Source organism: Acanthochromis polyacanthus, chromosome 14 (genome assembly GCF_021347895.1).
Source record: "Acanthochromis polyacanthus isolate Apoly-LR-REF ecotype Palm Island chromosome 14, KAUST_Apoly_ChrSc, whole genome shotgun sequence".
Taxonomy (NCBI): domain Eukaryota; kingdom Metazoa; phylum Chordata; class Actinopteri; family Pomacentridae; genus Acanthochromis; species Acanthochromis polyacanthus.
Window position 1 is genome coordinate 8,754,757 of NC_067126.1, and position 11,491 is coordinate 8,766,247.

The 11,491-nt window shown below is 37.2% G+C and overlaps 1 protein-coding gene across 1 annotated transcript; it reads left to right on the forward strand.

Moving 5' to 3' along the window:
• The first annotated feature begins 55 nt into the window (after positions 1-55).
• nyx (nyctalopin) lies at positions 56-11,277 on the forward strand. Its single transcript, XM_051959409.1, has 4 exons — positions 56-112; positions 1,664-1,996; positions 4,550-4,854; positions 8,221-11,277. The coding sequence occupies exons 1-4, from the start codon at positions 56-58 to the stop codon at positions 9,035-9,037; spliced, it is 1,512 nt and encodes a 503-aa protein (XP_051815369.1). The 3' UTR covers positions 9,038-11,277.
• Positions 11,278-11,491: the final 214 nt, after the last annotated feature.

An 11,491-nucleotide genomic window follows, 5' to 3' on the forward strand; every position in this document is an offset into this window, starting at 1 on the left:
AGTTTTAGTGTGTTAAAGTCGTAGGTGAGCTGGTGTGCTCGAGCTGCAGTGAGTGATGGAGGAAAGGGTGAAGAAAGACTTCCTAGATGTCCACATTCTGGAGGACGCAGCAGTGTAGCCTTATTTTGAGCCTGTCCTCAAACCAAAAACGACCACATAGGTCGTCTGTACACGCCCGTATTACGACCCAGTGTTACGTTTTGACTATGCGACCTCTGGCGGTTGAGTAAATATCGACACTCTGGAGTCGCAGGTGAAACGTCATCATGAACAAACTTTTATCTAACACTATCCCTGTCCCTATCCCTAACCCTAACCTTAACCATAACCCTAAAAACGTGTTGGGAAAGTGAGAAAAAAGCCGTTTTGCGACGGAAAAGCCGTTTCGCGAATTAAATTCCGTAATGCGTTCGTTTTCCCCGTAGGGGCGCAAACGTTCATACGACCGCATAGGTCGTATTCCGGTGCACGGTGCAAACGACCGATGCGGTCGTATGAATTGGAGGACAGGTACCTTATTTTCATGAAAAAAAACCTACTAAATGTGTAACTTCACTACGCAGACACACAAGTTCTTAGAGTTCAGCTAAACATTCCTCAGCATCAACAAACCATGCAGCAACGCAGCTGTTGAATTCTGCTCTCAGTTTCTTTTGCACTAAACAAAAAATATAGTAAAATCAGCATAAAAAATATTCATTTACATTCTGACGGTAAAAAAGCCTATCTGTTAATAAAATCTGCATCAAAAACCTGTATTTTACAATTTCACTTTTCCTGAATTTAAATTAGCTAAAGATATCATTTTTTCACAGATGCTGTTGCTGTCAAAGTTTTTACAGTCTTTTCATGTTACAAATATTCCAGCCTTTTTAAACTTGTTTTGTTTCTGTCACCCGGTTTGTTTGTTTGTTTGTTTGTTTGTTTGTTTTTACAGTTTTAACCCTACATAACCATTTGTATCATGTTTGCTACACAAGTTTCTGAGACCTCTGTCTCATTAACATGGTAAATAGTTAAATGAATAGAACAAAACTAGCTTTTGCTTCTAAAATCCACATTGTTGTGCGCAAAAAGTTGCCAAAACTGCACAATTTATCAAATACAATACAAAAAATATAACCAAAACAATATGGGTTTTTTTGTGTGTTTTTTGTGATTTTGTTAACAGGGTTAGTAAACATCTCCGTTCCAAAAAATTACAATTTTCTGGCTATTTTTTGATGGGTCCCGATTTGCAGGGATAAAATATTTTATAGTTCAAATTTTCAACAGAAACTGGGCAGTCAGCAATAAATGTGGATGTACTGTGCAGATGCACGGTCTAATTCCATGTTTGATTGCTGCAAAGTATTAAAAAAATGTTCCATCCCGAGAGCTGTAGTTCCAATAAAAACATCCGTTTTCAGCAGCTCTTAAAGCTTAGCTCATTTAGTCCCCTCTCCTCATTTAAAAATTCACTTCAACCAATAGTACAGGACCACTGCACTTGCTTTTAGCCATTTGCCTATTATTATGTGTCGTCATTTATAATTGTATTATCTGTTTGTCTGTTTTGTCTGTTATGTTCTCACTGTTTTATATCTACCTTTTATGCTGCCTCTAAGCAGGTGATTCCTAATTGGCCTGCCTGGTTAAATTAAGGCTGAATAGATAAATAAAGCCTTCATTGATCTGTGTGGGTAACTCTCTGTGTTCCCTCCCTGCAGTCTCTGTGCTGTGTCTGCTGCCTCAGGCGGTCCTGGCCCGCTGGGCTTGTGTTCGGGCCTGTCCAGCCTCCTGCTCCTGCACCCAGGAGAAGAGCTGCAGCGTTCTGTGCGACCGCTCCGCCCTGGCTGAGTTGCCCAAAGAGTTTCCCTGCGAGGCCTCGGCCATCAACCTGGACAAGAACCGGCTCAAGTTCCTGTCGGAGCGGGCCTTCGGTACGCTGCCCTCCCTCAAGTCCCTGTCTCTGGACCACAACAACATCTCCTTCATCACCCCCGGAGCCTTCAAGGTCTGCTGCTGATGTTTTCATACATAGTTACTGACATGTTTACAGGAATTCAGACAGAAAAAAGAATTCCATCTCAAGTCATCACATTTTTAGAGCATTTTCTGTTCTGCTTTTTCTGATTTACAGTTTTTCATAGCATAAAATATGCATATTTATAAAGACATTTCTTAGATTTTACCTTGGTTTATGAAATATTTTCATTCTTTAAAATTTGATTCTGTTTGAAGGACAATATTTCAAGAACTATCACAAATAAAAGCCTGAAATTTTCACGCTTATTTCTCATCTCGGCTTTGATTTAGAATCTACAATGTTGCTGCAACTATCTTTATAAATATCCATATTTTATGCTATTGAAATTTCAGGAAAATCGGAGAAATGCTTCTTAAATGTGAATATGATGACATTATTTTAGGGTTTGATTGACATTTTTCACCAGTTTCTTACATTTTATTCATCAAACATCTAATCAATTTAAATATTTTTTACAAGAGAAAAGGTCAAAATTCTCTGATTGCAGCTTCTTAAATATGAATGTTTTTTGGTTTCATTCCTACTGTGTGACAATATAATGAATATCTTATGGCTGTGGCAAAACAGAACATTTGTCATCTTGGGCTTTGGGAAAGATTTGTAGATATTTTTCACTATTTTCTGAAATTTTATGGACAGAACAACTAATTAACTGATCAAGAAATTACCTGACAGATAAGTTGACAGTGAAAATAATCATTAATTGCAGCTCTAATATAAACAAACAATACTTCTTTTTTTTTAAAGACAAAGAGCCAACCAAACAAATGCAAAATAATTTTTCATTTTTTTAAAAAAATTCTTAACTATGTTGGCTGATAATTTGTAAAACATTTTCTGCTAAAACATCCTGAATTTTTCATAGCATAAAATATAGATGTTTATAAAGATATTGGTTAAATTTAGGTTGATATATTAAATATGTTCACACTGAATCTGCAGTATTGCTGCGACTGTCTTGATAAATGTCCATATTTTATGCTATTAAAGTTTCAAGCAAATCAGAGAAATTGTTCTAAAAATGTGATGATCTGAGATGAATTAAGCAAAGTGGAAAAAGCCCTGAACTGCCTTCTAATTAGCATGGTGTGCTTTGAAGAAATAGCTAACATTTGTGACTTTCTGTTTGTTTTTGTTGATGTTTATTGAATAAAACAGTTGAAATCCCCTGTAATATGTAAAAAAAAAAAAAAAAAAAAGCAGCCAACAAGTAGAAGAAATAATCTCTGATTATGGGTGAATTGCAATATGAAAAAAATGTAAGCCATCATATAAAATCCCATCTTTAAATGCAAAATATTACATAAAGAAACAGCTCAATTTGAAATATGTGGAGGATAAAAACCTTCCAGCGCTCAAAATGATAGTAATCAGTCTGCATACAGTAAAGAAAATAAGACTGTCTTAGCTTATTTACCAGAAATCTGTGCATTTTGCTGCTTTTTCTGACCCTTCAGTGCACAAAAATGTCTGTTAGGCTCGAGTAAACCTAATCCTGATTAACAAAACTCTTGAAAAATATATATTTTTTAAATTTTTTTGAATTCTTACCATGGATAAGTGTTCTTGGGGGCTGTTTGGGAGAAGCAAACAAACAAACAAACAACAAAAAAACACTGTGCAGATTTGAACCTATTATTGTTTGCTTATTGTTTTATTCTGCCAGTATTCTGTAGCTGTTTGGTTTGTATTACCTGAAAAAGAGGACGGACATTTCTTTCTTTATATGTGACTTCAGGGAGATCATTTGTATTTTTCTTGAGCAGGATGAATGTGGAGTATTTAACATCAACAACACGCTTCTGTTGAGGCTTTATTTATTGTACTGAGATTCTGAAAGATTAACACACTGCATTTTAAGAAAACACATGAGGATGTTTGGGCTTTTTTTTTTTACACAATCTGACCACTGTACCTGTTTTTTTTTGTTTTTTTTAAATTTTTTAATGAGACATGTAGAATAAAGTGATTTTAATGAATTATCACAGTTTTACGCTAAGATTTGGTTCTGTTTTTAAAACAAGATAAGATAAGATAAGAAGATAAGATAAGATCAACTTTCTTTGTCCTGGAGGAAACTGTTTTGCCAGAGGACAATAAACAAAGGTTAGTGAAATATACACAATTACAGAGAGGTTAGTAATTAAATAGAAATCACCAAAAAGAATACAAGACTACAACAAACACAAAATACAAAAAAACAGCCACATAAAAAACGAATATAAAGCACAAAACATGTTTTTGGACTTTTAGTTGTCCAAGGACGTTGGGAAAGTTTTTACAGTTTCTTGCTCTGATAAATGCTGAAATTTGAGCCATTTTTAAAAAATTTCTAAGCTGAATTTTGGAATTTAGATAATTAAAAGAAAATGTTCAATCAAGATGTGCATCAGAACCCGGTCAGTGATTTCTTTAGTTTATCTTCTAACCTGTAAAAACCCACAAATCCACAAATCCTGGTGTGAATTGGGAAAAGTGTTCTCTCTGAAGGCAGCTTTGGTTTAACAAACTGTCCTGCAGGGCCTGGCCAACCTGGTGGAGCTGAAGATGGCGCACAACGAGTACATCAGCTACCTCCACACGCGAACCTTCACGGGGCTGAAGAAGCTGGTGCGCCTGGATCTGTCCGACTGCAACCTCTTCAACATCCCCGACCGCATCTTCATCGAGCAGACGGCGCTGAAGGAGCTGCTCTGCTTCCAGAACAACTTCAGGAGGATCCCGGGAGCCATCCGAGGCATGGAGAACCTGACTCACATCTACCTGGAGAGGAACAAGATCGAGGCGGTGGCCTACAACTCCCTGCTGGGCCTCGGCAGCCTCAGGTAGGAGCTCTGGTAGAGTTCGCAGGTTCATAAAGCTACTATCAGCAGTCAGACTGTGGATAAAGCATAAACATATAGGTAGGGGGGCTATTCTGTGATTTAGGATGATTAACATAGTTACTTTGAATACTTACAAGCATTATTTCCATTATAATACAGCATGAGACAGCACCACGATGAAATTTAGAAGGAACTCCATGAGTGAAATGTGTGCAAAACAGAAAGTCTTTTAAAAACCTTGTTTATAAAAAGACACTGCAGAAAGTTGATTCAATATGCAAAATGTCTAACATGAAAAATAATCTACGAGCTTTTAAAAATAATTAACTAATAATAATAATGAGCTTTTATCTGGCAGCATGATGATGCCACCTCCTTACATTTGGTCAGAAGCTACCAGGTGATAAAAACCTTGTAAAAAGTATAAAAAAGTTCATAAAAAGACATTGCAGAAAGCTTATTAAATATGTAAAATGTCTGTGCTAACATGCAAAATGACATAATAGTAGCAGCTACCTACTAACTTGTACAAAAATTAACTAAAATTGAACTAATAATAATAAGACCTATCTGAGAGCATGATGATGCCACCTCCTTACATTTGGACACTTCAGTCATTCAGTGAAGCCAGAATCCAGAAGCTACTATTCCATATAAAGAATTCTCTAACAGACACTTAAAGCTAACATTAGGACATTTCAAGCTTAATAAATTCATAAAAGGTCCATGCTAAAGTAATAACTAATAATAATAATTACCTCTGGTTTGACCTGGGAGCATGATGCTGCTGCTTCCTGACGGTTGGATGTGGGGCATTTCAGTTACCTTTAAAGACTGCAAAAACGATAAATTAGCCAATATTACCAACAAAAAGCAAACACATACAATAAAGAATTCTATAAATGAACATCTTAAATAATTAACATGGCCATGTTAAATGAAAATGCATTAGAATTAGGGGTTTTGTTGTCATTATGATGCAGTGAATGACAGCAGTGCAACAAAATGTTGAAGGCATTCCCTGAGTAAAATGTGTGCAAAACAAAAAAATCTATAAGTACCTTGCAAAAATAACCAATAAGTCTACAAAAAGAATGAACAACAGTACGCTTCAAGCTTAATAAATATGTCTGTACCAAAGTGCAAAATGCTGTAAAAATGGAAACAGCTTTCTATGAGCTTCTACAAATAATTATTTGCTAGCTAATGACAATAAGACCTGTTCTGGGAGCATGATGATGTCGTCTCCTTACATTTGGACATTTCAGTTACCTTTAAAGACTCCAAAAGCCACAAAGTTTTAAATATTACCAACAAAACCAGAATTATTGAATTAGTTATCACCGTTAAATGAACCGCTGGTAGTCAATGCTGATGTTTCATTTCTTCTTGTAGAAATCAGGGAACAGCACAAAGTGACAGTCAGAAAATGAAAATGTGCCATCGTTGTTTTCAAAAGTATCCAGGAATCCATTAGTTTTAAAACCGGTTCAGAAACGTTTCTAAAGTCCTAAGACTGTTAAAATGAAAATGTGTTCATGTGGATGCAGCCTTAGGGACAAAATAAATAACCAATAACTCTCTGCTACTTTAAGATTACCGTGTCACTGTAATAATAACAACTGAAGGGGAATCAAATTCTACATTATCATTGTTCTCATCTGGATTTTGACAGCTCTGATTAAGTCAAAGTACAACACTGAGTAAATAAAAAAGGAAATGTAAGGACTTCAGAGGTGTGTTTGGTAAGAAATTGGGCAGGTGTTTCCTTTCCTTTTATTCTTTACTTAGTGGCAAACAAAAAGTGCATTAATCCCATACAAATGCATTACTTCCTCCTAATCACTTGCTAAAAGTGGTTGGTTCTGAATATTATTGATGCTTTTCAAGAATAAATTGTATATTTGTGGCATCTTCTGGAGGAACAAATTGACTTGAGTCACCACTATTGTGAACAGTTTTGTTTTTTCAGGGGATTTGTTCACCAAAAGAAAAATGTAGAGTAATGTAACCCTCCATCCTCTATAAGATGCTGCTGCACAGTTCAGTGTTTGGTCTTGTGTTTTCATTCCACCTGCAAATAGGGCTGAAAGAGGAAGTAAGTCACTCTTATTGTGAAAAGCTCAGCTTAACCCATACAACCCCAGAACCTGAAAGCATGATTACTGTAAAAAAAAAAAAAAAAAATCCCCAAAATGACACAATTTATCAAAGCCAGAAACAAGAAAAACTGAAAAAAATCTGCAGATTGTCAACTTTCCAACAGTCATTGAACTAATCATGTGTGACACGCAGTTCCATCAGGAAAAATAACCAAGTCTAAGCTTAAAAACATAATATTTTATCAAAATCCCTTCATTCTATGTGTGCCATTGAAAAAAACTGCCCCCCCAAACCCCACCAGTGTGCTTCAGATTCTGTAAAAATGCTAAAGTTTCGTTGCTCCTCAGTGCATCTGAGAAACCATGACAGACTCAGCTGTCAGATTAAAAAATATTCAGTTAAGACTCGAGATTAGATCAGTAAATACGCAGAAATTTACCATATCAATCGTCTGAAACTGAAAACCACTCTATGAGTTTGAAATATGTCTTATCTGAACAATTAATCACCTCAACTGTGCCATTTGCCAAAGCCAGAATCTGGAAAAACGAAGAAAAAGCTAAAAGAAATCAACAGATTTTCAACTTTCAAATGATGACCATGCGGGATGTTCAGCACAGTCACAAAAAGGAACTAAATCCACGCTTTAAATTGTGACATTTCACCCAAATCATTTTATTCAACATGCAATAAAAGAGAGTTTGGTACCAAATTTTGTAAGAAACAAAGAATTCTCATTCAGAGACTAATCACATAAACTGAGATTGAGAGCAAAGAAAAAAACTTTCTGTTGAGCAATAAAATAAATGCAGCATGGCTTAAGAACAGCGTAAAGAGGAGCAAGTTGTTGGAGGATGCTTTCAGAATGGTGAAATCGTTCTAAAGTTGAGTGAAAAACACAGAACTTATAGATGTGGTAAAAACTCAAATGGTAAAATATGTCTAAAATGTAGAGGCACACAATTTATTCCAGCATTGGTGACACCTGTGAGCACTTGGAAGAATATTAAGCACACTAATTCCAGGATATTGCCATTTTTTGTAAAATAAATAATCAAAGAAAACCAACTTTTATTTATTTTTATGGTTTATGACTCTATAATTTTGCTTTGTTTTACTGTAGTTCCCTGTACTTCTAGTCCTGGTTGTTCTGTTTCCATAGAGGTGCAGGACCTTATATTACAGTAAAAAATGAGGAAAAATGTTACGTTTAAAAGGTTGAACTCCTTAGTTCAGTCATTATAGCGCCTCCATCTGTCTCAGGTACCTAAACCTGCAGGAGAACCGCATCAACGTGATCCATGACCAGGCCTTCCAGGACCTCGTTCGGTTGGAGAACTTCTACCTCAACGACAACCTGCTGTCCGATCTGCCCCGGCTCGCCTTCAGAGGCCTCATCCGCCTCAAGATGCTCAACCTGGGGGGGAACCAGCTCATCAACGTGTCCCGGACCTGGTTCAGCGACCTGGTGGAGCTGGAGGTGCTGTACCTGGACCGGAACCAGCTGCTCTACATCGAGGAGGGCACCTTCGAGAACCTGACCAGCCTGATCACGCTGCACCTGAACAGCAACAACCTCACCACCCTGCCCTTCCCCGTCTTCCAGCCCATCTACTTCCTGGGCCGCCTGTACCTCTTCAGGAACCCCTGGGAGTGCGACTGCTCCCTGGAGTGGCTCAAGGAGTGGATGGAGAGCTACAAGCTGGTCCGGGACATCCCCTGCGCCTCGCCGTCCTCCGTGTCCGGACTCGACCTGAGCGAAGTGGTCTTCACCAAAGTGAACGGGACCTGCTTGGACCCTGGGGAGCTCAACCTGACCACGGCGTCCTCGGAGATCGCCTCCACCACCGAGAACCGCTTCAACAGCCTCATCTCCAAGCTGCTGCAGCAGGAGCTCCGAGAGGAGATGGGCAACGGGACCGAGAGCCTCCGAAACGGGACCCTGCTGGAGCCCGAGGAGGGCCAGCTCTCTGCTGGAGGTCAGCGGAGCCTCTGGTGCCCTTCGCTTCTCTGGTCCACTGTGGTTGTCTTTGGTCTGTTTGGCCTGCCAGATGTTCATTTCTGTCTTTATAGCACATGAGCCAACATGGAGAAATGAAGGTAAAATATGTTTTTATTCACACAAGGAAGTGTGAAGGAATAGTCCTCATTACATGTGTGGATATCTGAGTGAGTCTGCGCTGCCAAATGTAGGATTTTGGGATTTTTTTTGCTGCTGGAAAGTGTGTTAAAGTGAATATTTTCAGCTGGCGTTCACATAGGCTGTTGATACTCAATAATCTATGCTATTTGCAGATGAAATACTTACATAAGAGTTCACAAACAGCGGTGCCATGGCTGTACGGTTGCAGGATTCAGTCGTTTCTACAAGTACAGTGGCGGGTGTTGATTTCAAACTGTGATGAAAATGTAAATGTTGCATAATGCTCCACTTTAATTAATATTATGTAATATTCATAGCATTACATAGTCTGTTAGGAGTGTATTTATTTTTTTGTATTTTCATTCACATCTATGTGTAAAGTTGAAGGAGATAAGAGCTCCTGTAGTGATCTCCTAAACAGATGTCCTCTCTGCTCGTTTCTGTTCATTCAGCTCTAAATGTAGGCTCTGCAGCTTTTCCGTAAATGCATTAATCTTCTTATTGCATGCGGCTCAGTGTCGTCGCTGCTCGTGTGTGTTGATGGAGGGACTCTCTCGTTGCTTTTTGCCTCCTATGGATGGACGGTTCCCTCTTATGGACTCTCTCTATACTGGGAGTGTGCTGGGTGTGATGGCCATATGTCAGCCTGTGGATGGGGGAGGGAAGAGTGTCAGAGCTTCTCTTTGGCATAAGAAAAGCTTTCAGGAACATTATATCGTTATATATATATGTATATATGTATACACAGCCGTGTAATATATAAATATTACACGGTTAGGTCGCAAATTATCCTTACCCATGCCAAAGTTTGATTTATATTGAGTTTTTATTCAACAAATAGGTTTATTTTGACTTAAAATGACACGAATAGGTGATAAAAAGCCATTTTTACAAAAAAAATACCATGAAATTTTAGTTATTATTTGCATTTGACTAGTAACTGACTAGAGAACAGCTGCATTATGAGTTTGTATGAGAAAGTTCCAAAACAATTTCTGGATCAATTTACTGTTATTTTACAGATTTTCTCTTGCTTTGTTAAATTAGAGATAAAAACCAATAAAATCACAGAAGAAAGTATTAATTTAGGTAAACCCTAACCCCCCCTCCAAAACCCCCAGCCATAACCTCAAATAACATCAAAAATCTGTATTTTTATGGATCTTTTGCAGTGTTTTACTGTATTCAAAGCAGCAAAAGATATTATTATTATTTTACAGAAATTTTCTGTTATATGAATGGTAAATCATTTCTGAAATATTATTTTACAGATATTGCTTCTTTTAAAAAAATACAGGTAATATCTTGTGAAACTGCAGAAAAAAGTGTTAATTTACACGTTGAATGAAGAAAAACATCCAACTCAAAAATGTATCGCTTTATCGATTGTAACTTTCTTGTTTTACAATGTGCCACCATAGAATTACACACTTTTACTGTAATTGAATCAACTGCAAATATTATTGTTATGATTTACTATTACTATATTAATATATTTGACAATGTTTTACAGTTTTATATATATAATTATGTTGTTTTTATTTGGTTTACTTTTTCTTACACAACAAGCTCACTTAAGTTCTTTGGCTTTAGCCATGACTTACAGTTGACCAGCATTACAAAAAAAAAAAAGTCCAAGAACATGTAAGAAATCGCCAGCACCATGTGGAAAAAAACATAGCATTTTTAGTAAAAATTAAAGAGAAAAATATTAAAATACATCATTAAAACCACCTGTTGTTAGTTTTTATGCCATTTCTGGACAGAAGAAATGAATAAAATAAATCAAAATTTGGCATTGGTGTGAATTTTGGACTTCATATTAAATATATATAATATATATAATATATATATCTGACAAAGGATGTCCCGCTGCTTTTTTTTTTTTTTTTTAACCCTGGTGAATGTAAGTAGTTTGGTCAGACGGCCAGTTCATCCAGTCCAGTGGTGTTATTTGACACAACGCTCTGTCACACGATCTATTTTTCTAAATAAAAATCATTCCTGATGAACTTTTGACGTGCCTGCGCAGTGACTCCTTTCAGCCGAGCGGTTGACCCGGTTCAGCGCCGGTTAATCTGCCCGTTAATGTGGGATTAGACTGAGACTGAGACTGAACGCTGCACCTCATCGCTCTCATTTACTGTCCTGCAGCTGACTTTATTCTGCACCACGGCAGAGGCACGATGGAGGAGGAAAGTCTTCAATTCATCTGTGTGAACTGCAATGCTGAGCTACTGTACTGAGAAATACCATTTTTAAGGAAAAGAAAAAAAAAGAAAGGTCGGGAGACGGTGTAGTTTAGATGTGTTTGTGAGTTTCTAAAAACAACAACACAGACTTCAGTAAAGACAATTCAATATGTAGTTTTTAGTACGAAATTTTCTGCAC